The sequence below is a fragment of the Trichoderma reesei genome (genome assembly GCF_000167675.1).
Source record: "Trichoderma reesei QM6a unplaced genomic scaffold TRIREscaffold_7, whole genome shotgun sequence".
In the NCBI taxonomy this organism is placed as follows: Eukaryota; Fungi; Ascomycota; class Sordariomycetes; order Hypocreales; family Hypocreaceae; genus Trichoderma; species Trichoderma reesei.
This window is the reverse complement of record NW_006711154.1, coordinates 945,923-972,229: the sequence shown is the minus strand read 5'-3', so window position 1 is coordinate 972,229 and position 26,307 is coordinate 945,923. Positions and strand designations below refer to the sequence as shown.

Below are 26,307 nucleotides of genomic sequence, written 5' to 3'. Positions count from 1 at the left end.
GATGCTGCCTCTTGCTGCCCCTGCTGGTTGCTTCCCGCTTAGGCCTAGCGACCGTTTCCAGGGCTTGTCCAAGCGGGCCAGGCTTAACCCGACTCCGTCAAGCCTCTCTGCATCGCTGATTTTTTCCATCTTTTCCGAAAGGCTGACCGTTACTATTCCCTATAGCCAGCTATCCTCTCCTCGTCTCTACATATTACTATTGCTGTACTTGTACGAACGCGCGATCCAACGGCTGTCCCGACAGGCCGGTAGCCCATTTCTTTTTCCTCTTGAATATCGATTAATTACCGGCCGGGCCGTCGTCGGCTGTGGCTTGTCTGCTCTCTTTGCTTGCCCTCAGTCGACCTATAATACCTCCGATCGCTGCCTCGCTTGCTCACCTCCTGTACATCCAGCTGTGCGCTCAACCTATAAAATCCTAACATGTCCTGCTCGTCCGTCCGCATGCGCAGGTGATTGAAACACGCTCCCCAAGTGACCGAAGGATGGTTGTGTCTTGATCTCAGGGAGACGTTGGAAATGACTACTCGTCTTGTCGAGCTTCTGGCCGCCGTCTGCCTCGTCTGGGCCGTGGTCGTTGTTCTCGTCCAGACCGTCGGCATCACGGCCATGTAAGCAGCAGCCCTCCGCCGCCTCTCCGACCTGTGAGCTTCCCTCTAATTCTCTCGTCCTCTCTCTGCTCGCCAGCTTCGTCAAGTTCAAAGAACGCAACCCGCCGTCCGTATCGTCCACCCTCGAAGATGCGCCCAGCGTCACCATCATCCGGCCGGTCAAGGGCCTTGAGCCCTGCCTCTACGAATGCATCGCCTCGACCTTTCGCCAGGACTACCGGCGCCAAAAGGTCTCGATCCGACTGTGCATACAGGACACCACCGATCCGGCGTATCCGGTCCTGCAGCAGCTGATCAAGGACTTTCCCGCCTACGATGCGCAGATCATGGTCGAGGCCGAGGATCCCGTCCTGCACGGCGCCCGAGGCCGCGTCAACATGCTGGGCCCGAATCCAAAGATACGCAACATCAGCAGGGCCTACCGCGAGGCCCCCGGCGACATTATATGGATCATCGACTGCAACGTCTGGGTCGCGAGCGGCGTCCTGGGCCGCATGGTGGACACGCTCATGGGCTATTCCGCCCCTGACGCCCCCGCGCGCAAACCATACAAGTTTGTGCACCAGCTGCCGCTCGTTGTCGACGTCGTCGACTTTCAGCAGGCCGCTACAGCCGAAACCCAGAAGCTCCTGGGTTTGCCTGCCGACGCGCCGGCCAACGAGCCTCTGTGGCGCCGGCTGTGGAGGAACGGCGGCGGCCGCCTGGACGAAATGTTCATGGCGACGACCCACGTCAAGTTCTACGGCGCCATCAACGTCGTGGGCGTCGCGCCTTGCATCGTCGGCAAGAGCAACATGTTCCGCAAGGCGCACCTGGACCAGGTCACCGATCCCGCGCGCAACCCGCTTCTGCCGGCCAACGAGGGCCGTCCGCGCGGCGTGGACTACTTCTCGCACAACATCTGCGAGGACCATCTGATCGGAGATCTCCTCTGGCGCTCCCGCATCCCGGGCTTCCTGAACCACGGCATCGCCTGGGGCGACCTGGTTCTGCAGCCCATGGCGGGCATGTCCGTGTCCGCCTACGCCGCCCGGCGCGTCCGATGGCTGCGCGCGCGGAAGTTCACCGTGCTGGCGGCCACTCTGGTCGAGCCCGGCGTCGAGTCGCTGCTCTGCTGTGCCTATCTTGCCTTTGGCCTGACGACGCTGCCGGGTTGCGCTCGACTGCTCGGCATTCCGCAGACGTGGACGGCCATGGGGCTCATCTGGCTTGCGGCCATGTTCGCCTGGATGATGGTCGACTGGCACACCTTTAAGCACCTGCACACAGGCCGCACCATTGAAACAGACCAGAACACGCCTCGTTTTGCCTTTGGATCAGCGAGTCCGCTAGGTCTGCCGAGGCGGCGATTCATTGAATGGCTGCCAGCGTGGATCGCAAGAGAGGCGCTCGCTCTGCCCATCTGGACGCGGGCGGTGCTCCTCGGCACGACGGTCAACTGGCGCGGAAAAGTCTTTCACGTCCGTCTGGATACGACGGTCGAGGAGGTTTCGAGCGGGACGCCGGCGAGGTTGACGAGGACGCCTGAGTTGGAGAGGGCGAGACAGGGTGGTAAGGATCGATTGCACTGATGTATGATGATGACTACCTGATAGATGGATAGATGCTTACTGCTGGTGTTGCTGCTGTTGGGGTGTTATTTTCGGGGCGCGGCAAGGTTGGTGTTTTTTTTTGTTTGGGCAGTGGCTTCTTATGGCAAAACATGGTGTGGCGTGGCATGGATCATGAGCGAAATGTTATTCTTAGACGGGTGTTGTATCCTATACTTGATGATGACGGGGGCGTCCTAATGTAATGAGAATGAAAGAATCTTGTTGTATCGCTGGCTTTGTTGGTACTGATGTGATTCTAGGAAACGGCAAAAAGCAAACAGCAAGACAACTACTAAGATAAGAGAAATAGAGAACAGATATCCAAGCAAAACAAATAATCAAGCATAACAAGCTAATAGAAAACCATAAGTCATGTCTCATCAAATACCCATATTCCTCCGCAAATCATACCCCTGATCCAACTTGATATCAAGTGGTCGTCTCCAAAAACGCCCCCCTTCCCTGAATTACTTCTTCTCCTCCGCAACCCCAAAGACAGTCGCAGGCACCAGCCGGGACCTCTTGGCAATCACCTCCGAAAGCTGCACCATGGCCATGGAGCTCATCAGCTCCAGCATCTGCACGTGTGCGCCCAGGTATCCCGTGATCCAGTTGCGCAGCTCGACCGAGACGAGCGAGTCGACGCCGTAGCTCGACACCGCGCGGTCCGGCTGGATCTCCGTCGTCGGCACGGCCAGCAGCTTGGCGAGCTTCTGCTTCAGGCCCGTGAAGACGGCGTCGACGGCGGCCTCGCCGGTGGCGGAGCTGCGCAGCGCCGCCTGCACGTCAAAGGAGTCGTCGTCGCCGCCGCCCTTGGAGGAGGCGCGGGGGGCGGCGCGGGACCAGACGTGTGCGAAGCGGGCGTCTGGGCGCTGCGAAGGGGAGGGGGAGGCGGGATTGGGGGCGAATTGGCTGGCGCCGCAGATGATATGGCTCTGGTGGGAGGGGCTTTGGATGGCATAGTTGATCACGGCGAGGACCTCGTCTACGGTCTGCGGGCGGATGTCGGAGGGAGGGAGCACATCTTCGGCGTCATCAGAGCTTTCCTTCTCCACAGCGCCGAGGGCAATAGACTTGACGGGGAGGCCCTGGCTGGCTTGAGTCTGGGCAAAGCTGTCCCGGAACGCGCCGATGGCACTGGCGATGCTCTGCTCAGGACCACCCACGAAAGTGGAAGTGCGGTTCAGCAGGATGAAGAAGTCGAGGTTTGAGCCAAAGGCCTCCTGGAGGCTGGTGATGCCTTTGGTGGCATGCTCAACGGCAGTCGACCACTGAGAATATGACACAGCTTTGAGGTCCGCGTCCTGATTCATTTCGTCAGCTGTTGTTACGTCTTGAATGGCGTAAAGTGTTGTGCTTACAGAAATCTCGGCATCTCCAAGAATGATGCCCCTGACAGGTGCATCAGCGCTTGCCTCTCGCAGCTGATCGACAAACAGCTGGCCGGAAGTGTTGCCGCGAATCAAGACGACATCAGTGCCGAGGCTCTTGATCTCGTCCGAAGCCGCCTCGATGCCAGAACCCTGACACGCGATGACGCGGCGAGCTCCCAGCTTCGCCAAGTATCTGGCAACTGCTGCGTCTAGGTTCCCAGCATTACCAGCGATAAGGTAAGAGCTGTTTTCCCGCAGGGCCGCAGGCTTCGGCTTTTGGGGTTGAATCTGTGATTACAGTTTAGTCAAGTGTCATATGCGTACAATAAGTGAAAGATGCAAATCGGCAACTCACCTTCAGTGGCAGATTGGCGTCCAGCTGGAACACCGACTTGCCAACAAAATCGCCCGCCTGTATCAATCGAAGCTGCTCAGCAACCTTGGAAGCATGGGACGACACAATCGGGCCAACCAGAGCCAACGTCCCCTTCTGGAGCATGCTGAAAGAGGTTTCCAGTAGCTCGTGGAACACCAGGGGCCTCTCTCTTGCGAGGAAGCCCATGTTCACGACAGAAAGGGACACATTCTTCTGAAGAGCCTTCATGTCCAATCGTCCGTTGTTTGCAACGTCTCTCTCGCAGAGCTGAATAATTCGGCCGAAGGGGGCAACGGCGCTGCAGCTCTCTGAGAAGGCGTCTCCAGAAAGGGAACCGACAACGACGTCGACGCCTCGTCCATTCGTCAGCTCAAGAAGACGATGACCCAGTTCCAGGTCTCGGCTGGATACGATGTGGCCAGCCGGGATTCCAAACATGCTGCTGATGAGCTCTGCCCTTTCTGCGCTTCCAGCGGAGACGTAAATGTCTTCAACGCCAAAAGCCTTTGCAAGGGCAATTGCTGCCTGGCCGACTGCTCCAGCTCCAGAGTGGATCAGGATACTCTCGCCTCGCTGAAGCCTGGCGACATCTCGGAGAGCATACAGCGCAGTCGAGTAAGCCAGCGGAACAGCAGCGGCGACATCACTGCTGATGTCTCCCGGAACCTTGACGGCGTGGCGAACGTCCACATTGCTGACAGTGGCCAGCCCATCAGGGACAAAGAAGCTAACCCGATCGCCCACAGATAGGCTTGACTGGGAAGCATCGCCGACCTCGATGACTGTGCCACTTCCCTCAAGGAGAAGAGACGAGTTGCCTTCGAGCTGGCCGGTAATCGTCTGCATGTCCCTGAAGTTGAGCGCGAAACTTTCCACCCGAACTTTGGCCTGCATTACGCTGGGAGGCTGAGCGTGGGCTTCATCATCAGCCCAGTACAGAGAGTCCAAGACTCCGACAGAATTGATTCGGAGACCCAGAGAACGGCTAAGATCGGTATAAGTTTCCTCGCGCGGGTGATACTTTGAGGTAGTGTCCTGAACCTGGTGGTTGACCACCTTGTTCTCCAACAACCGCGGTATCACGATGCTTCCATTGGAGATGGCAAGCTCCCACTCGGCCGCAGAGTAGGGGGAGGCACCAGGGCCCAAGTACTTCTCATAAACCTGCAGAATACTAGCGGCCTCCGCAGAGCTTGCGTCGATGTCCACGGTGAAGAACCTGAGGTCGGGTCGAGACACACGCAGGCTTCGTGCCAGCCCAGTAACGAGTGCACGATGAGGTGCCTGGCCAGTTGTAGAGGCTCCCTTGGTCACCCACAGCACAGCTGTCGCGTCGCTGAGGATATCTTTGACGTTCTCCCAGTCTTTCTCAGACGCCGTCGACAAAAAGTTCTCAGAAACATCCGAAAGGAAGATGTAGGCCCCAGGAGATGCCGCCTCCTTGGCAAGTGGAACGGCGGACACCACGGTGCCAGGATATTGAGCCACCAGGCCACTGCGCAGCTCCTCTGCCACACCAGTCTGTCGCCCGGTAAAGATAGTGATGCTTCCAACGCCCTCCTTCACCTCAGAGTTTGCAGCATTGGAGATGAGCAGGCTCACTTCGTGCTCCTCCTCCGATGCAAAGTCCTTGAACTCGAGTGCAACACCAGAAAAGCCGCTCTTAACGAGGACACCTTCCCATTCCGGCGTGGACAAAAGAGGAGAGTTTTGAGAGTTTCCGTTGATTCCCCATCGATGAGACGGCGCGACGAGTTCTGCAAAGGCAATTTGGCCACCGGGCTTGAGGAGGCTCTTCAGATTGCCAAGGTTGTGCTCGAGGCTAAGCGTGGCATGGATGGCATTTGATGCGACAATGACATCAAAGGAATTGAGCTCAAAGCCCTGCTGAGCCGGAGACTGCTCTACGTTGAGGGTCTTGTATTCCACAACGCCCTCAAACGCCTTGAGTGCCTCTTGGGCTTGGGAAATGGATACGTCGGAGACGTCAGTGAAAACGTAGGAGCCCTTGGTAGTTGCATACTTCCGCTTCTCTCCGTAGATGGCCTCGAGGAGCACAGAGGTCAGGGCGCCAGCTCCGCCGCCGACTTCCAGGATACGCAGGTTGGGCACCTTGTACTGCACAAGCTTGAGATACTCGGCAAGCTGTACGTAGCATCTCTTGAAGGAGTCATCCTCGGCGGCCTGAGAGAAGGAGTTGTAGGTCTGGCGTGGCTGCCGAGGGCTGGCCTCCAGTGTTCTCTGGCAGTAAGCGGCCAAGGCTTCACTGGGCGAAGAAAAGGGATCCAAGAGCCACTCAACCTGGTGGCACAGAGGGTCATCGACAACATTTGTCTCGTCTTGATAGCTTCCCAACGATGAGAACTTGATGCCAGCAACTCGAACAATGACATTCTTTGCGCTGTCCGTAGCAAAAATGTCCGAAATGTGCTGTCTCAATCCATGCGGGCTTGACTTGGCCGTGAGAGAGAGCTTGTGCCCCGGCTGGAGCTCAATATCGGTCGAAATGCAGAGCTCATCAATAGAGGAGACCACTTGAGGGCCGTCCAGTCCTTTGCCAAGTCTCACACCAGGAAGGCATGCCAGGAAACAGCCTTCCAGTGTCGTGGGATGGATGTGGTGCGGCTCTTGGTGGCCGGAGGGCATTGTGGCCTTGACATCGGGAACAGTCAGCTCGCAGTTGGACTCCCAAGCACGGGCCGAGACTTTATCAAGGTTGGCAAAGCAGCCTGAATAACCATTGCCGGAGCTGCTCAGGAGCTTGTACAGCTGCGTGGATTCAAGTTGCGCCCAAGCACCACCTGCTGCAGATTGTGGGGGGGTTCCCAGCTTGCCCTTGTTCTCCGACAGGCCAATCAAGCCCCGGCAGTGCTCTGTAGATTCATTGTTCTGAGAAACACTGTAGATCCGGAACTCCTGCCACTTCGAGCTCGAATCACGAGCTGTCACTGCATAGGGTCGTAGAAGAATGAAAACCTCGGTTCCAAAGGCATCCTCCTGAACAAGGAGAGGCCTATCGATGGCGACTTGCTTGAACTCAATCACCTTTCTCTTCCAAGGCCGCTGCGCTACGACCGACTGGCGCTTCACGGCTTCCACTATCATAGTCAGAAAGCCGGCTGCGGAGAAGACAATCTGGCCGTCAATGCAATGATCTCTGACCCACGGGATCTCGGAAAGCCTAACAAACATTCTCCAAGACGGCTCGGCGCTGATGCTATCAGCAGCAGCAGATCCCAAAAGATCATGACGGGGGAACTTTCGCAGACGGTATGCCTGGCTGCGGCGGGACTCGTTCCAGTGTGTCTTGCCATGGTTCCAGGTATACGACGGCAGGTCGGTCAATACCTTGGTGGGAGTGCCCAGAGGATTGTTGGCGCCCGTCAGCGTAATGGGGAGACCACTGTTGAACAGGCCACCCGCGAGCGTGAGCACGCTGTGGACCGCATTCTCCTTTCTCTTCAAGCAGGTGAAGTAGTGCACGGGGGGAAGGCCTCCGACGGTCTTGGCTGTCTGGGTAGCAGGCCCCTGCAGTGCCGGGTGAGGGCCAAGCTCAACCATGACAGTAGGCGGCAACGCAGACGAGGTGCTGCCTTTCGCAGGAAGACTGAGGAGCTTGGCCAATGCTGGCGCGAAGCGAACGGGACGCAGCAGGTTGCGAACCCAGTAATCGCCATCGAGCTCTCGGCCGTCAACCTCTTCACAATTGACAGAGGATACCATTCGCACACTTGGCTTGAACTGGCGAGGCTGGAGATTCTCAAGCGCTGCGCCATAGGACTCTCCAACGGCAGCCATGTGGAAGGAGTGGTAGGCTACTGGAACAGCCAGACGTCGGTTGAAGACGCCGTCCTCCTCGAGCTTATTCGCAATCTCCTCAATAGCCCCGACGTCACCTGATATCGTGACGCTGGAGGGACTGTTGATGCACGCGACGTTGACTGTTTGCTCGCTGTACTTGGAGGTATACTTGAGCGCGTCGGTCTCTGACAGACCTGCGGCAAGCATGCCTCCCTGCCTCGTGCCCTTCTTCAGCGTGAGGTAGTAGACAGACTTGCCTCTGTGATAGGCCACCTTGATCGCTTCTGACGCGGTCAAGCTGCCGCCAGCATATGCCGCCGCGATCTCGCCACTTGAGTGACCGCAGACCATATCCGGGTGCACGCCCCATGAAGCGAGGAGGTCCACGAATGCGACCTGAATTGCGGTACAGCACGGCTGCGCCAACTCAGCATCGTTGATACGAGACTCTTCCTTGGGCTTCTTCAACTCATCGATCAAGCGCCAGGTTGCACCCATGCGAATGAGCTCCCTCTCAGATGTACGCATCGACTCAGCAAAGAGAGGATAGGCGGAGAAGAGTTCCAGACCCATCTGAGCCCACTGGGCTCCCTGACCTAATGGGCGAAAGAACAAAAGTGTTAGAGAGGGGGCATGTTTAGTTCCAGTTTGATCGTAGTCACTTACCAGTGAAGATGAAGCACGTTCGTGAATCAGCAAGTGCTTTCACAGGCCGGATGGAGCCAAGCTCAATCTTCTTGATCCCGTCCAGGAGCTCGTCAACATTGGAAGCAATGAATGAAGCCCTCTGTGCAAACCGCGTTCGCCTAGACGACAGCGTGTAGGCCAAGTCGTCAAGAGACAGCTCTTTGTGGTTTGCCTTGGCCTCCATGAGGAATCTCTTCCAGGAAACAGCCAGCTTGGAGAAGCCGTCTTCTCGCTGGTGGCTCAAGACAAAGACCTTTGGGCTGGCTTTGGGGATCTCACCGGCAGCTGCATGGCGGGGTCCTCTCAGCTCAAGCTGCGATGCTGCCTCGATCGTCTTAGCTGGTGGTGACCAGGCTTCAAGAATGACATGGGTATCGGTGCCACCGTAGCCGGATCCGTTCACGGACGCCCGGCGGAGCGTTCCCTCTGGCCACTGTTGAAGCTTGGATGCAACCTAAAGAGGGCAAAGTCAGTCAATCACATTATTCTTCTTCCCAAAAAGAAGAAGAGAAAAGAGAAGGGATGCATTGCGCTTACTTCTAGCCCTCTCGTCTCTAATTGCAGCCTGGGATTGGCGTTCTGAAAGGTGGGAGTCGGGACGATTGCGCCCTTCTCAAGCATCAAAAGGACCTTGTATATGCCGGTCAAGCCTGACACGCATTCTGTGTGGCCCAGGTTGGACTTGGCGCTGCCAATAATGAGCTTGCCCGACCTGTCTGGGCAAAATGCTTTGCTAAAGGCGGTAACCTCGCAATTATCTCCAGCATTTGTGCCAGTGCCTGAGAGGGTTCTCTGTCAGTCGAACTGCGGTACGTACGGGCTTCTAAAGCAGGGGTGTCTCACCATGTGCTTCCACATAGACTGTCTCTCTGGGATCAAGCCCGGCCACTGAATAAGCGCGCTGAATCGCTGCGTATTGGCTATCAGGCGATGGCATTGTGATGCCCGGGGTTTTACCATCGGACACAACTGCACTACCTCGGATCACGGATCGAATGGGATCGCCATCCCGGAGGGCTGCGCTAAGGGGCTTCAGGAGCATGCCAACAACGCCTTCGCCCCGGGCGTACCCGCTGGCGCGATCATCAAAGGAATAGCATCGACCATCAGGAGAAAGGAATCTTGGATTCGTTAGCGACGCCACCACAAAACCCGAACAAGGAGGGCACCTAGATCTTACGACATGGATGAGATGATGGACATTTTGTCAGGGTCTAGAATCAGATTGCAGCCCCCCACCAGAATCTGGTCAGCATCACCAGCTCGAAGAGCCAGGATGGCGTCATGTAAAGCCACCGAGGCACTAGAGCAAGCCGTGTCGACGGACTTGCTTGGTCCGTGCAAGTCAAAAGCATACGACACACGGGCAGATGTGAGAGATGGCCCTGTTCCCGTGAAACGGTACCTGTAGCACGGTGGTTAGCATAGGTAAATCCGTTGCTGTCCGGATATATGTCGTTGTACTTCCATCGCTTCTATAACTGGGAGACTGGGGCAAGGGAATACCTACATTGGTGAGGTTTCTTGATCGCGACCAAGAATTTGGTCGTAATCAGTGTAAGAAACGGCACAGAAAACGCCAGTGTTGGAGCCTTCCAGCTGTTCAATGGGAATGCCGGCATTCTCAAAGGTCTCGTAAGCCACCTCGAGCATGAGTCTCTGCTGAGGGTCCACGGCTTTGGCTTCAACACCGCTGATGCCAAAAAAGTCACTATCAAAAACAGCAGGGTCCTGCTGAAGGAGATGAACGCCTCGAGCGTTGGTCTGAAGAATGGGCCAATGTCAGCCATCGATGCATCAACAACAGTAGAGGCAACCGTGTAGAAGAAACAGGGCTTCCTCCTCCTCCTACCGCTCTCAAACCCTCTCTATCCTATCAGAAAATCACAAATTCACATACCGAACCGGCGAGATGAGCCTGGGGGTGCCAGAACGACTCCATCTTGAATCGGTTTCTGGCATTGCTAGCCCAGCTAGTCCTGCCGCTCGACAGCAGCTGCCATAGACCATCTTCATTGGAAGCAGTCCCTGAGAACCGGCAGGCTGTTCCAATAATGGCAATGGGCTCGTCTCCGTTGGCATCAAGCCAGCGAGCGTCAATCCCGTTCGTCGAAGCCATGGTTTACAGAGAGAGGAAAGGGGAAAACAAGGGCGTTCGACGGTAGAGCTTGAGATTGTGGTATAGAGAGAAGAGAAGGAGGACCGTCAAGTCAGGTTCGAGGCTAGGGATATATGCGATTGCCGAAGCGTACAAGTAGTGAGTAGCAGGGGAACGGGCGGGAATAATAGTCCAACCCTCGTATGGATTAAGCTCCTTAGCCCCGGTTTTGATTGCATGGCATGGCATGGAGGCGGAGACGGGGGGGCAGGGGATGAAGCAGAAGGAAGGCAAACAAAAAGACCGTTGACAACTGACATTGCATCGGCATTGAATGCAACGACAAGGACTAGGCCAGTCTCGACTCCATGTGACAACACCATGCATTGGCAGCAGCACAACAAGGGGGACCGGCATCGCAAGGTGGGCAACAAAAAGTGGCCGGCGAGAATTCTGGAGACGCGCTTGACTCCAACGGCCGGTGCGTAGCCCAAGAGGGTCGCGGATAATATAAAATTACCCCCGACCCGGGCGATTCAGATCCCATCTCCAGAGCAGCTTATACACCATCGCCTCGTCCCTCGCACAAAGACGACATCTCCTGCACACAGCCTGTGCGTATCCTGCAACAATGGGCTCGATTGCTGCCTTTTCAGAAAAGACGCTGGTGCGGCCAAGCATCCCGCTCGTGCCTGGCCGGACGTCAGTCACACCGCTTGACCAATACATGGTCAGGGTCATTCTCCCAATGATGGTCTTCTTCAAGGTCGATGAGCCTTCGCTCCGGCCCATAATTCTTGACAACCTGAAGAAGGGGCTCTCACGGGCCATCGACGAGCTCAACATTCTGGCGGCAGACATTATCCCGCTGGATCCCAAGGACGACACCATCCAGCTGGAATATCACAAGGACTCGGGCGTCTGGTTCCACGTCAAGGAGCTGCCAGACGTCGACTATGAGGACCTGGCGCGCCGCAACTTTCCCTTCTCCGCGCTTCCTGCGTCTCAATTTGCCCCCAGCCCTCTGGGCCACTCTGCACGAAGCCCCGTCATGACGCTGCAGGCGACATTGATCAATGGCGGCGTTGTCCTTACGTTTGGCGGCCATCATGTGGTCATGGACGCCCAGGGCATGGGCACCTTCGTGGCTGTCTGGGCCAAGCATGTGGCCGCTGTGTCGGAGGGCCTGGTCGTCCCCGACGAGCAGCGAATGGGCAACGAATCGCTGGACGCCTTTCAGCTCTTTGGTCCACGCATGGAGCGCCCGCTGTCAGAGTTCCCCACATACCAGGTTGGCCCAGATCGATCATACGAGGACATGCAGGCCAAGGTCCTGCAGAAGGCTGTCGCTGGCGACCATGAGGGAATAGCCAAACTCATCCGCGTGTCCCATTGGGCCATGTCCCAGGCGAAGCTCGACGCTCTCCGGGACGCAACCGTTCCCCGGACCAAGGAGGAGGCTTCCGTCACAGCCAATGCGACGCTGTCTGCACTTATCTGGAAGCAAGTGAGCAGGGCCCGGCGACTGACGGAGAAGCAGGTCTCCCAGAGCTCGCTTATCACTTCGGTCAATGTGAGGAGGCGCGTGGAGCCGCCGCTGGCCCCCGAATACCCTGGAAATGCCATTGCGCTGGCCAAGGCCAATGCGACAGCCGAAGAACTGGAGGCTCCGGGCGTGGAATCTCTCTATGCCCTTGCCAAGAAGGTGACGGCTTCCATCGACTGGTGGACTGCGGATGAGCTCTGGTCTTTGACCGGCGCGCTGCAAACATGCGGCGACGTGGCCAACAAGCTGCTGCCACCGCTCAACTACGACGTGCTGGTCACGGCACCAGCCCGGCTGGGAGACATGCTCAAGGCAGCTCGCTGGGGCTCCGAGCTTGGAGACATCAAGGCCCTCCGATGGGCCTTCCCGGCCTTCATGGACGGGTTTGTGATCGTCCTGCCATCCATCCACGATGGCATTGAGATCATGCTCTGGACCGCGCCGGATACGACTGAGCGGCTGAGGGAGGACCCGGAGTGGACGCAATGGGTAACTCAACTAGAATAGCGGTTGAAGGGAACAAACAGGTGACTCCGGCGCAATTTGTCGCTTTCCCGATCCAACCACCGCGCGATGATGGAGGATGATTCGACAAAAAGTGTACTGCTACAGGCATGACTAGCGAACCCCCCTCTTCGCTCTACTGCAGTGCAGGAGCAGCGCGAGGGTGTCATAATATGACCAGTCGAATCGAATCAAGACTGCCTTTCGATTCTCATTAGCCCGTTGCCTGTGTGTCTCATTGATAGCCCGCATTTTCCAATACCGTGCTCGGCATGTTAGTAGCAATGCGGAATAGTAGTACCCTCCGTTCTGCTTCACAGGCATCAAGCGGGCTAGGATACTCGCTTCGCCCATGACTGAACAGGGGAGCAAGGTCAAGTCACCTAGACGGACACTTAACTGGCTCTCCTACATACACTGCTGTCAGAGCCAGGAATCGACCCAGGCTGCGGGCCGAGCCATGAATTAGGGGCGGCAACAGGCTAAAGTCGGCTCGCAGTCGCAGAAAGGAATTGCGTGCCCTGGTCAGCGGGATTCTAGGCGTTCTCTCGCCTATACCCATTGCTAGTACGGGTGGTGGCAGCTCGGAGAAGCGAGAGCAGGCCACTTCGTAGGTATGTACAGTAGTACCTAGTGCTTGTCGATGAACAAAAAGGCTAATGTACCTCTGCTGAAACGCTGCGTGTGTGTCCCTACCCAGTTTCCCGGGCTAGTCGACCGAAGGTGCAGATTTAGAGCCGGCTTGTCAATGACGTGTGCCAGTCGGAGGGGGGGAGGACCAGCCAACGGTGGTGAACCCGACAATGTGGTTGAGACAGCGGCGGCTGATTGGGCGGGAAAGATGGAAGAAGCAATTAATAACGGGGGGGAAACCGAGCGGAGTCCCACAGCACCGGTATCCGCGGCAGAACCAGGAAAGGTCCAAGGCCAGGGGAAGGATCCAATCGACAAGCGGTGAGAATTTAGCTGCGAGACGGCAAGCCAGCACGCCGGAGGCCATCCATGGACGCCACGCGACAGATTTGCAGAAGCGAATGTGATGAACCAGGCCTGGGTGATCTGAAACGGGGGGGTGGCCAGAGACTGTGGCTGTCCACGCATCAATCCTGCCTAGGTAGTAGCAAAGACAGCAGGCAGCCGGGTCGAAAGATAAGCCGCGTTATCAGGCCAGTCTGGACAGCTGTCGGCGACAGCTCCGTGCTGGTGTGTGTGCGAGGATGCAAGTGTGGCACCCAATACGATGACGATAGCGAATGGATGCGTTGACGGAGCCTCAATGAAGAAAAGCGAACCCCCGGACCAACAGCAGACGCGAACCCCAGAAGCCGACTGGCCGCCACAACGCCGAAGGAGGAGCTCGCACTGGCTGGCGAAGCAAACAGTGCTAGCGGCGGACACGGTTAGCCATCAAACGGGGCCGGTTGGGAGGTTGGAGGGATCAGATTGTTTGCACCTATTCCCGCTGCCGCATTGGGCAGCGCGCAGCTGTTGGGGATGTTGCTCTGGCATGGACCAGCATGGAGCAGGCCGTGCGCTTGGCAATTGCTGGCAGGGGATACGAGTATGTCATGTAGACAAGCATCCAAGCAGCAATATTCAACGATGTCGGACGAGGGGTGATGATGTGCATGAAGGATTACGACCGACGGCTTTGAGGAGGCCAAGCTGGGATGAAGCTTGGAGGAGCATCACGGCAGAAAAAGACCCGTGCTCGACAGGTACATCGGCTAGCGCCTGGTCCGCACTGCGGCTAGAGGTACCTTACTGTCGGGATGTGGCCTGAGGACGCTGCAGACGGTACTTGTGCCGCGGCGCAGGGACTGCGTGGGCTGCATGTACCTGGCGCTGCGGGCGGAGAGAGCCGGCAAATCAGACACCGCCCTGGTGATGCATCGGACCTGGATCGTCTTACTGCTTCAACACCATCCACCCATATCCACAGTCTCCAGTCTTCAAGTCTCTACCTAGTCTACAGTCTCCATAGTCTGCAGTCTGCAGTCTCCAGTCTCCATTCTTCATTCTCCAGTCTCCAGTCTCCAGAACTCTACAGTCTCTAGCTCTAGGTCACAGTCACCGAGCTACAGCAGTCGACATGTCACCCACACATGCAATGGTACGTGCACCCAGACCCAGGCATGTGTCTTGGGCGAACCGGCATGCTTCTACGGAGTACGGAGTACCTACATACAGGACTGACATACGCTTCTCAGACGTACTCCGCACTGCCTCGTCGGCCGGTTCTTCACCGAGAGGCTACAGCTCTGTGTTGTACCTAGGTAGCACTGGCCCGGCCAGCTGGTATCAGAAGGGTTCACGGCAAAGGCCACCTCGCTCCAAGACCGTGGCATCACGGCATGGGCAAGACGGGGTACGACGAAGCACGGCAGGTCGCTTGGACCATCGGCTGCACAATGCCTGGCAGTCGGCTATAACGACGAGGCTGGGCTGCTCGGCCGCAACTTGGCAATATGTTACCCGGTTCGGACCATCCCATGGTGGTCGACTGAAACATGGATGAGCTCTCTCGTACAGGCGATCGACTTGTCGAGACCAACAAAAGAGAGCAAACAATACTTGCCCTCACTTACACATCGCACCACTACTCACTCCATCAGAGCTGTGATTGATGGCGCGAGTCAGGGCTCTGAGGATCACCGATGCCAGTGCGCGGTCTCTCGCAAGGGTCCGGCACATGTTGCGACACTGCCTGGTCCTGCTACTCCATACTACCTTATGTGCATGTTCTTGGCCAGTCGCATCACCACTTGCCCTCAGGGTTTCCAGGCAACTCGTGCTCCACAGCATCTCACGTCAGTACAAACAGCTAGTACTGAGAAAGGCGCTACGGAAGATTCTTGATACACGCGGAGCGCTTCTGGCAAGCAGTGCAAGCCTGGCCTGTCGCTCTGCAGCTCTGTCTACTTCTCACAAAATACGAGATGCAAGTACAAGCGAAACGAGTCTACACTGTTCACTGTTCATCTTTGGGACTCCCGCTCTGGGCTCCCAAGTGCTTCGTACCGGTATGTGTTGCTTTGCATGAACAATGATACAGAGTGCCTCTGCTTCTGCTGATACCATTACATGGCAGTAGCGCAACTCAAATGGCCAGATCGCTGGGTCCAGACACCCGATGGCACATCATGTTACACAAAGCCTAGAGTGCTACTGTGTCAGTCTGGCCGCTGCTCTCGAAAGAATGCGTGCCTTGAACCCCATCGGAGTTCAGAGGCAAGTCGATACGTTTCGAACCAGTTGCAGCAGAGGCCTGCTCTAGCGCTGCCAACGCGCAATTCGACATCCGACAACATCCCCAAGGAAGATAAGCATGCAACTCGCGGCAGTCGACTCGAAGCCAAAGAGGCTCAAGCCCAAAGGAAAGGTACTCAGCGGCGTCATCATGAGTAACTATTCCCGCAGTCTGACGGCAGCAACGACATGGGTGATATCGCAGGACCAACGATGCAATACTACCATAGACACCTGTCATCTACTACTTCACCGACAGCATCATGAGCAACAGCGACAGCAATGCCTCGACAATTTGGGCGCTTAATGGGGTCCGACGGCATAAACAACCCCCCTCCTCCTCGACTTGCAGCTTACCTGTAGTTTACGACAGTTGTAACATGTGGCATGTCATCTTGTGATATGGGACAGAAAGGCTATGTACACGTGCTTTTGATTGGGGTCCCTTGCGCCCCCATGCTATCGATCCCCGGTTCCCCAACGAACGCCTGTGGACTGATCAAGAAATGAGGACAGTGTCCGCTTCTCGACCTGCGGGGTCATTGATCAACATTTACCATTCCAGTCCAGCACCCCAGACCGCATGAAAGCATACGACGGCCGACTACTGTACCATGCTCGTGGACGGAGTATGTGATGAGCTCTATCTAGCGGCGCGCTTAGGTGGGCGCACCCTGATGCAGCAGAATGAAACACAAACGCTGGATTCGATCATGGTTGGCTTTCCGGAGCAACTTTGCCAGCCGAGAGGGTTACAGCGGGCTCATTCTACGTGAGTGAAAAATGCCTCCACAGACAGATAGGATGACCGGAGTCCTGCTGCCTTGTCGCCGAGTCTCGACAGAGCTTGCCGGGCTGTTCATCCGGGTCAAAGAGTCATTGGGGCATGACGGTATCTTGCCTTGACAAATGCACCATGGCCACGAATCACCATCAGGAATCGTCCAGTCTGGGCAGCAGGAGCTCAACCCCAGCTCTCGACAGTGTTCAATACGACTCTCCAAAGCATCTACGCCGTTTTGATATTGCTGGTCAGGGTCCTCCGATGCATTGCAGCACGCGAAGATGCGAGCGACTTCGCGATATCGTGCATCTCCCGTCTTACACACCACAAGAGCCCTGGATCATTGTTAATCCCAATCAGAAGCCCTTCCAGAACAACGATGAGGCTCACGATAGGACCCTAGTTGCATCAACTCCGATCCCGCCTTCGCATCTAATATCCAGAGATGGAAATTCTTTATTTTGCCTGTAATTTTGAGGCGGAAGCTCTTGCAGGAATGCAGCTCGTTTTCGCTTCCTTCGATCTGAGTGTGCAATCTGCAGCCTCACTGGGGCTGGCCACCCTACCCTATGACCCAGCCGCAGAGCCATCAGACGATAATGTCATGAAGGAAGAGTTACAAGAGCCTTGCGCGCAGGGATGCACCATACAGATACAGACGACTAGTGGCCATCTGCCCATTCGCGATGCCCTTGTCTACACACGCTCGCCGTCTAGAATGAGCATGTCGTCAACTTGCATTATCAAACTACACCCTCTTTGATAGTTCGTGCCGCACGGGTTCTCAAGCTACTCTGCTTACGCTGCTGCTAGTTGCGATTCCGGATCCACGACGGCTCGGAATGATCCTCCGAACACCCTGACTGCCGCACACTTGGACTCGGATGAAGTTGACACGGGCGCTACGCTGACTTTACTCGGCGATCCTGGAGCAGACCACTCTTCGGCGAAAACCAGAAGGATTCAATTGCGATTGACGTGCCCCTTGCTGTCGAAGGAAGAGGCACCCATTCGGCGATGACTTGACCGAAGGGCTGTCCATCTATCTTCAAAGGATTACAGATAAACGAAAACGAAGGACGTTTTGAGACATTGACGCAGGGAACAGATCCTCCGTGATGATTCAAGAGGGAAATACGCTCCATCTCCTGGGGGGCTAACGATGACAGGCGTGATGTGAGCTGATTTGACATGGTGCGCTCTGGACGATGACAGGCTGACCAGGGTGCCGAACCCCTCAAAGCGGTAAACAACGTGCTCCGTACTTCATGCGTACACACTTGCATCCTCCATCACCGGACGACTACATCCCTCACGAAGGCGCTCACGACGCAGTCATGGTGCCCTTTCACTATAGCAGCGTGCATTTGGCCAGATGACAGTATTACCATGCTCTATGTGTTCCTGTGATCCAGAACGACTTCTCACCGTCCTTCTTCGGGGAGCCTCCGAGAAATGGACCGAGCTGCCAAGTGGTATGTGGTTCAATGAGAACAAAAAAAACGTACATGACCAGAATCTCAGCTACTCCAGGCACCAGTCTCGCTTGCAACGATCGGCAGTGCATCATGGCCGCCACGCCAGGCAAGCTGAGCTTCTTCATTTTCTCAGCTTCCGAAGGAATTTGGCGGAAGTGAAAAAAAAGTCACGAGATAAGTGATGGTTTGCAGAGACCCGTGATGCATCTTCTATGACGGCAGGCCGTGTTGACCATCAACCGCAGGTCTTGGCGGAGCTGTAAGCCGAGTCTGACCGCCAAGCTGGTCTCTCTGGCTGTTGCTCTAGCATAACGTGACTTGTCTCTCCCTTGAGAGGGCAGAAACACGCAGCTCTCACCGGATGCATGTGTGAGACTGCTTTCCAGGCGGTGATGAGAATAGCTTCTGCTGGGGCTTTTATGAAGAACAATGTCTGTGCTGAACTCGATGTGTCTTATGAAGCTTTGGTTATGAATGGAACACGATCTGCTCTTGGACAATCATTGACGGCTTCGCCCGACTGTTAATTACTAGATATCTGAAGACACAAGTGACGCATGGCAAATCAATTGCGACTGCTCGTCGGATGACGGTACGATTACTTCAAGATATGATGAGTATATGGTGTGTTCTGTCAATTGACAGTAGCAAGGACTTGCAATACAGCGTCAGCTGCTCTGCCGCTGCCCGATTCCCGATGCAAACTTGCTCCCTTGTGCATAATAATGACTCTTTGATATTGGAAGCTAGTATGCCGGGATCCAGATATACGGAATCATTCCAAGACAAGTAGTCTCATGGCCTCTTTTCGGGCTTCCGATGTCGACAATGGTCTCATGGCGAGAGTTGTGAGACGTGCCCGATGTTACCAAGATTCTTACCATTCCTCGACTCTGTGCATCGCTCGTTAATACTCTTGTGTTGATTCCATCGCTGGGCTCAGACTTGGCCGGGGGGGTGTAGATATGTGTGTTCAATAAGGTCCATTCCTCTGGCTAACCGGTTCTCTGGAGCATGCTGTATCCCATGGCAAAGGAAGATGGCATGTAGGGTATTCTCATTGTATGTCCCCGTTGCCTGGACATAGTACCAGGCCGCGCTGAACTTGAGCTGACTCTCACGATCCGACGGCAGCCCCCCTCTCCCGATCATGATCCCGATCATCATCCCGTTTTCTACAGCTAAGACATTATGTCATGATATTGCCCTGCCTGCGGATTGAAGAACACGTTGGCACAGCTTCTCTCTCTCTAATCGAGCCCGTCATGCTATGTATGTATGTACCTCGACAATTTCGTCCCGACTCAAGGGAGGACAGCTGGCGAGCGGCCGAGTCCAATGTCTTGAAGACGCTCTTCATGGATACTCCTCCAACATGTCCAATTTCTCTCTCAATGTCGCAAGGCGACTCTCCCTTGACTCTGATTTCTCTGAGTGGAAAATATTGATGATCGCACTTCAGTCAATGGTGAATCTTATTTGCCTCCCAGACTAGTCAAGGCATCAAGAAGAAAGGGGGGATGGTTTGGAAAAAGGAAGCCGGGCCGCTCCGCTGTCTAATCACTACTACTTGCAAGAGAGACCAAAACTCTTCATGTGCTAAATCTACGCGTCCTGTCGAGTTGATCGTTGTCGCGGAAATGCGCTGGCCAAGGAGAGTGAACACTGGACGCCGAAGCAAGGGAGGGAGTCTCACATTCAAAATGTCCAACCAGTAAAAAGCAGCAGAAGCAGGGCGAACAAGAAACTGCCCGAGACTTTTTCTCAAGTCCATGACAGCGACATCGACACTCTACCATACCAAAGGGAGAGAGCCAAAGGGAAAACAAACCACTCAGGCAAGACGTCTCGTGGGATAAACACATCCCAAGGACAAGGGAAGCCCGACCATCCGAAGGCATAAATAGGAGCCGTCTGTCCGCTCTCATTCAACACTTCCTCTCACCATCCGCATTCACAATCCTCTTTCCCAAAGAAAAAACAAATCAAAACACCTTCAAGATGCAGTACTCCGCCATCGTCGCCCTTTTCGCCACTCTGGCCGTTGCCGCGCCCGCCCAGGAGGCCGCTGCCGACATTGCTATCCTTGACGGCCCTTGCACTGCTGGCGTCACCAACAACATCCCCATGTGCTGTGGTTCCGGCATCCTGGACCTCCTGTACCTGGACTGCGAGACTCGTAAGTCCCGAGCGAGCGAAGCGTGCTTTTGAGCGATCATTTTCTTTCAATGTACTGACAGTTTCATTGCAGCTACCCAGGCCACCTCCGTCCTCAACCCCCTGAGCGCCGTCTGCGGCCGCGTCGGTCTCCAGGCCAAGTGCTGCACCCTCGGAATTGTAAGTTGCTCCATCATTCAAGATGTCTTGTCATGGCGTATGCTAATAGTATTGTAGGCCGATCTCGGTGTTCTGTGCCAGGATGCTCTCCCCGAGTAAATTCCCAGTTTGATGATGGTCAAGGCAGACATTCTGTCTCCAGCAACATCGGTACTACCCGTAGCCTCACGGCACAACTTGGGATGAGAACGCTTCATACGGAGGCAAGGGGAGGTTTTGGGTTCTGGCGGATACATAAAATAGGCTGGTAGAGCATGTCTACTTAATATATGCACGTCCAACCAACTCTACGAATCTGTTTTGTGATTACAACAGTGAGCGCCTGCAGAATGCACGCATTCTGGACATCAGGTTGCTACCTTGCTTGTAACAATGACTGGGCCCGAGAAGTCACATAGAATCGCTAGGCAACAGGAAACTTCATCTCAAAACTATGAGTCAGTGGCTCGTCATTGTCAAAGCTCGAGGTGTGCTGTCGCTCAAGCTTATATGCCCAACGCAAACATGAGCTATGATGAATTCTTCGGTCCTTCATGGAAGATGAGCGAATAGTTAAAGAGCATGAGAGTTGAATTACAGGGTGTGTAATGAGTCGATCTGCTTTAGACAACCACTCACGGAGTCGTCACGTCCACCCCTTAAATCAAGCAGGCCGAATGGCCAATTGGAAAGTTGGAGAGCACTGCATGGAACAATGGAAAGGACAGAGAAGCCAGGTATAACTATTGAATGCCATCTTTACTTGAGCCATTGGTCCGGCCTCTTTTGTCGTTGTGTTCCGCTCTCTGTACCTTCTAACTACCCTGAACAACACGCAATGCAAGCTTCACAGTGAAACGCATCACCTGCAGCTCATAGCTACACTTCTTCTACGTGCGGAAGACATAATATGCATCTAAAGAGAATGAAAAAGATCGCAGGCCATGTTTTCATTGGCGTCTCGCGGTTATGGCACGAAACGGCGTCGACGAGTGTGTAGTCCGTCTTATGCTATAACTTTCTATCACTAGCAACAGCTACCGTAGACGGCAATGTGCAGAATGCCACCAATATGAGGCTTTAACAATGTCAATAGCATTATAATAACTTCTGGACCAAAAGGGTTCAATAACTTGTAGGGATACTTCCATCCGTGTAGGTCGTGATATATGTGTCTTCCCTCTCAACCCCTTCATCTCGTTCTTTGTCGGTGTTGATGGATGCGACCTTCTACACCATCAAGAGAATGAACTAGAGTTGAGCACCTCTGTGTAAGCGCCTTCTTCTTCTGAAGTCGAGGGCTTGATAGTTTCGTGTCCTCCGTCTTCCTTGTCAAACACAACACCGAATCCTATGGGCATGACACTCTGCGTTTTGCAAAGTATTCCCTGTGACACAGGATTCAAGGACTTCAACCGAAGGAAGTTCTAGAACAAGAGATCATGGATTTCAACTATCTGCATACTACTCCACCATCCTGCCCTCACCCAGATAGAAAGATCGAGGTAACCTACCTAGGTATGTGGAACTTGTTCAGCTCCGCGGTGATTGTAACCACATGACGGAACTCATCATCACAGAGTGTTACCCTAGATGCACAACAGCATGACTCGTGATGGCAACGCAGAGTACACAAAAGTTTCAGTGAGGATGATACTCCAACACGTGTCATGGCTGAAACAATGCGAGGCATGGTGATGCTCGTCTCATGCGACTTGTCCATCGTGCAAAGCCACGAGCGAACCCGGTCTGATCTCTACATTTATACTACAAGATCGAATCTTTACCCCTCGGAATATCGCATCCAATCGGAGTAAAAGCATCATCACTGATCCCTCATGCCTGGCTTGGCATGTCATTACAATGACCACAATAGCCACTTCACACACACACACACACACAGCAGTCCAAGTAGCAGTCGAAAAGCAAAAATCTTTCCATCCCGTGAACGAAGCACTGACCTTTGTTTCCCCCTTTTCTCCAGAGATTTGGGACTTGACCAAAAGGTCAGAGAGGAGACCGGCTTTCCCATCTCCACACCCAACCATCCAACCTCAGGGGAAACACAAAGACCACCCAACAGCAACCAAGGGCATTTTTCTGTCTGTGCAGATAGGTCCAGACAAATCCCGCTTCCCCAGTCCCCCTCATGTGTACCCCATAGTTTCTCCAGCTTTGGAGTAACAACCGCGATGTACAGGTTTGTATGTTCACAGGTGACCTTGTGGGGGGACATTTCTTGGCAGCACAGCATTCGAAGAGGGCCATATCCAACACACCACGACGGAGGCAGGCTATTTGACAAGGGCTCGTTCAGAAGGAGAGTTTGTCTGCAGAAAAAGACTCGGAACATCACGGGTAGACGTCCTTCCGCTAGTGGACAGATTGGCAGAGCAGACTCCGGATGTCCCAGGAATTGGAGAATCGAGAACAGGGAAGACCCGGGAGAAGATGAAGATGTGATCCGAGTCTAGAATCCCCGCATCTTGGGGTAGAGAGAGGGAGGGTTAGTCTCTCGTGGGGAAGAAGAGCGAGCATAAGCGACCGAAAGCCGTGTTAAAAATTCAATTTGTCCGTCGGGGGTTCGGGATCGTTGCAGACGCCAGTCGGTAAGAAGGGGAAAGCTGGAGCAAATCGGAATGGCCAACTGTTTGCCTCACTTTTGTCGTCAGGGGGGGGCGTTTGTCTGATAAGCTGTTGGGCATGTACAGATACGAGCGAGGCGTCTTGGGTGTGAATGTCGAGGACAATGGCACGCAGGATCCTGTCCGCTTGATATGATGCTGAATGGCAGCATGCTGAAATAGAAGAGCAATAGAAGCAAGACTACCTACTTGCTAGGGAAAACATACATAGGCTACAAATCTCCGTTGGTGGCACAGAGAGACAGAAACAGAAACGGCCAAAGAATCAGACGGCGCGACGCCACAAGATTTTAAGCTTGTAATCAAGGTTGTGTCAGAAACAAGTGCAGCGGCAGTCGGAGAACCCGGTCTATTTTCCCTCTTGTGTTTTTTTTTTCCCGGGGTGTTGAGTTCTCTCTCATGTTAGTCGAGGGCGAGAAGCGGATCTCGCAGGAAAGGCGCGTTGTTGGCTGGGGAAGAGTCTCCGCTTGAATACGCCCATAACAGCGGTGTTGTCTGGTCTCTGATTGGAGGAGATGCAAAGGGATGGATGAGATGAAATTTGTTTGTCTTGGTCTGCCAAGACGCGAAAAGACAAGACAAGAGGGCAGGGTTTGTCAGTGAGTGACCCTTGCATGGGCTGGAGAAAAGAGGGACTCGGAGGGAAAGAGAAACAAGCTGGCCTCTAGCATTTTCCACATTACACGGGGTGTGAATCTGACTTGCTTGTAGAGGATTGTGTATTAGTGCCGTGAACGTGGACTCGTTTCTTGAAGCCGGGCAGCTCAAGAGGATCAAAGGCCGTGTGAGAACCCCAGCATGAGCCTATAAAGTGCAATGAAAACCACAATACCGATCGTCGTCTTGCATTCATGCCACTACTGTACCAACTTCGTCTCGTGTAGTAACACGAGCACAAGTACCAGTAGAGTGGTGGTGGGCAGAGACGGTGGCCAGGCCGAACAGCGATGCAGCGCCCGGGGCATCTCCTCCTGTAGCTGAGCAGCAATAGCAGTAGTAGTCTGAGGCGGGCAGTTCATATTGCTGTTGTACGAAGTGGTAAGACAAACACTGAGCGTCTGATTTGCCTCCTGGAAAGCTGGACTGGACGGAGTAGGTAGACAAAGCCAGAGGAAATCTAGAAGAGTATGCACAATACGCAGTAGTTGAGAGAACAACAAGAAACGGACAAGACAGACAGACAGACAGACAGACTGACAGACAGACAGACCAACTGAATCCAGCCTCTCGATTCAAGTCTATTCATCCCGCTTCCAACAGCCGAGCCAAGCCTCCAAAACAACCACCGGCACCTCTTGGCCCTCCCCAGGACAGTAAACGACAATCCAGCCATGCCCTTCTCATGCTCTCGGGCTCTAGACCCAACTGGATCCCTCCCCCCAGAGGAGCAGCTCCAGCGCTAGCAGGGATCTCCCTTGTGTTGGGATCAGCATTGGGGCGGTTTCTGTCAAGCCAATTGCGCTTTGTCTGCTGGTTCACAGCACCGGACGGGCGTCCAGGGGTTGCATTTAGTACTACCAGGACACGTCCTGTATTATCTGCTCCCGGCATATTAGCCGTTTTCGCGCTGACCATGTGCATGTAGTAGTTGTATGTGTATAAGCTTAATAACAAGGTAAACCGACAATCTTAAAACGCTTAACCCGCGGCTCGGTGAGTGGATGGATGGGAGGGGGATGACGAGCGGGGGAGTCCGGGAACAAGAGGAGGAGAATCATCCTTCTGGCCATGATCTTCGAATGCCTGCTGCTTGCTTCCTTATATACCTACCTCAGGCTTAGGAGTGTCATTTGCAGTCGATTACCAACATCCAGCCCTGGGATACTCACATGGCCATCCGTGCAACTTGGTACTCTTCATCGCTCATCTTCCTCTTCGCACTCGTACAGCGAGTACTAGTAGTAATACAGTATGTGTCTAGTACATGTCAAGACAGACAGCCACGCGAACCGTCTCGCCTATCCGCGACATTTTCCCACAGGCGTCTGCAGATCATTCAGCCCGTCGTGCTTCCCCCAGAACTTACTCTTGTACATCCTTGAAACGGCGTGATAGTTCTGTCGCCTCTGCTTCACAGCCATGACAGAAGCCTGCTCCCCCCTCCTTACCTGTCGTTCCCAAAGCCCCATGCCACCAATCGTCTTCGTTCCTCTCCGCTCCTCCGTAGCCCCAACCTGGTGTCCCCCCCATCGCATGATGACAGCCTTGCCTCCAGAGTTCAAGGGCCGGGGTATCTGCCATGGCACCATCTCCAAAGGATTCCCTCCTCCTCCCCCTCCTCCTCTAGCGAATCCCTCTCGTGTCTCCCCCGGATGACCCCATTCAAACTCCACGGCTTCCCCCGCATCTGCTCATCACGATCCTTCCTACTACATAGTACATAGTAGTCAGTTCCACACAGAACGGCACAGCAAAACATACTGGAGCCCATTCTTTTTCCCCAGGGTCTTTTTGCCTCCGGGCGGAAGATGTCCGTGACGCCGCTAGCAGATGCTCGGGCCCGAACTGGGCTTATTCGTCATAGACGTCGAGGGCCATTGTTGCCTCCGTAAGTCGGAACGCCCATTCAGCCAACAGAGTCGGGCCACTTTTTCTTTTTCTCTTTACTCGGGGAGAAACCACCTCGTATTATCTCTCTTGTGTGGCAAGAGATGTGTGATTGAACCGCGATGTACTTGCAAGTAGAGTATGAGTACAAGCACGAGCAGGTCTCGGACGAGAAAAGCCACAGATCGAACAAAAGAGGGGGTTCTGTCTCCAACAAGGCCATTCCAGCCTTGTCCGTCTCCAAGCCTCAAATTCCCCCCGGCTTGTCCAGGACCGGAGACTCTATTCTCTCTCTCAGACTAGGCAAAGAAGAGCCATGCCGCCGCCGATTAGATTCCAGATTCGGAGATGCATATAAGATACTAGTACTACCAGGTCAACAGAGGTACTCTTACAATGACAGCCTCGACGAGGAGGGGGAAGAAGGGACGATCCGTTGCTGCTTGTGTAGGTACATCGAGATATAGTTGGATCTGTAAGGTAAGGTAGGTATTGTTCACTCACACACCCCATGTCGTGCGTCGGAAAATGTCGTAAGACATGCATTGCATGTAGGTATTCTCTGTTGTCACCATCTTCTTCTTCTTTCAGCCTTTTGGCGTTCTCCTGGCCCCTCCCCCCCCCCCCCCCCTCAAGCCATTGGATGTAACACTCATCTAGTCTTATAAATAAGGTTGTTGTCGCACTGATCACGGCCGAG

At 54.6% G+C, this 26,307-nt stretch overlaps 5 protein-coding genes across 5 annotated transcripts; 3 read left to right on the top strand and 2 right to left on the bottom strand.

The window, feature by feature from the left end:
- Positions 1–490: 490 nt before the first annotated feature.
- TRIREDRAFT_77227 (glycosyltransferase family 21) lies at positions 491–2,182 on the top strand (the record flags this gene model as incomplete). Its single annotated transcript, XM_006964679.1, has 2 exons — positions 491–611; positions 688–2,182. Exons 1-2 carry the CDS (start codon positions 520–522, stop codon positions 2,180–2,182), a joined length of 1,587 nt encoding a protein of 528 aa, XP_006964741.1. The 5' UTR covers positions 491–519.
- Positions 2,183–2,670: 488 nt separating this feature from the next.
- Positions 2,671–10,559, bottom strand: TRIREDRAFT_60118 (polyketide synthase; the record flags this gene model as incomplete). Its single annotated transcript, XM_006964494.1, has 9 exons — positions 2,671–3,507; positions 3,565–3,864; positions 3,932–8,349; positions 8,420–8,894; positions 8,978–9,219; positions 9,284–9,561; positions 9,621–9,845; positions 9,951–10,204; positions 10,341–10,559. The coding sequence occupies 9 exons, from the start codon at positions 10,557–10,559 to the stop codon at positions 2,671–2,673; spliced, it is 7,248 nt and encodes a 2,415-aa protein (XP_006964556.1).
- A 610-nt stretch (positions 10,560–11,169) lies between these two features.
- TRIREDRAFT_106539 (uncharacterized protein) lies at positions 11,170–12,591 on the top strand (the record flags this gene model as incomplete). The annotated part of the gene is made up of 1 exon (XM_006964678.1): positions 11,170–12,591. One exon carries the CDS (start codon positions 11,170–11,172, stop codon positions 12,589–12,591), a length of 1,422 nt encoding a protein of 473 aa, XP_006964740.1.
- Positions 12,592–20,100: 7,509 nt separating this feature from the next.
- TRIREDRAFT_106538 (class II hydrophobin) lies at positions 20,101–20,588 on the top strand (the record flags this gene model as incomplete). Its single annotated transcript, XM_006964677.1, has 3 exons — positions 20,101–20,278; positions 20,351–20,436; positions 20,494–20,588. 3 exons carry the CDS (start codon positions 20,101–20,103, stop codon positions 20,533–20,535), a joined length of 306 nt encoding a protein of 101 aa, XP_006964739.1. The 3' UTR covers positions 20,536–20,588.
- Positions 20,589–23,917: 3,329 nt separating this feature from the next.
- Positions 23,918–26,120, bottom strand: TRIREDRAFT_106537 (uncharacterized protein; the record flags this gene model as incomplete). Its single annotated transcript, XM_006964493.1, has 8 exons — positions 23,918–24,177; positions 24,344–24,663; positions 24,890–24,955; positions 25,087–25,097; positions 25,169–25,294; positions 25,482–25,565; positions 26,003–26,080; positions 26,112–26,120. 8 exons carry the CDS (start codon positions 26,118–26,120, stop codon positions 23,918–23,920), a joined length of 954 nt encoding a protein of 317 aa, XP_006964555.1.
- Between the last annotated feature and the right edge of the window lie 187 nt (positions 26,121–26,307).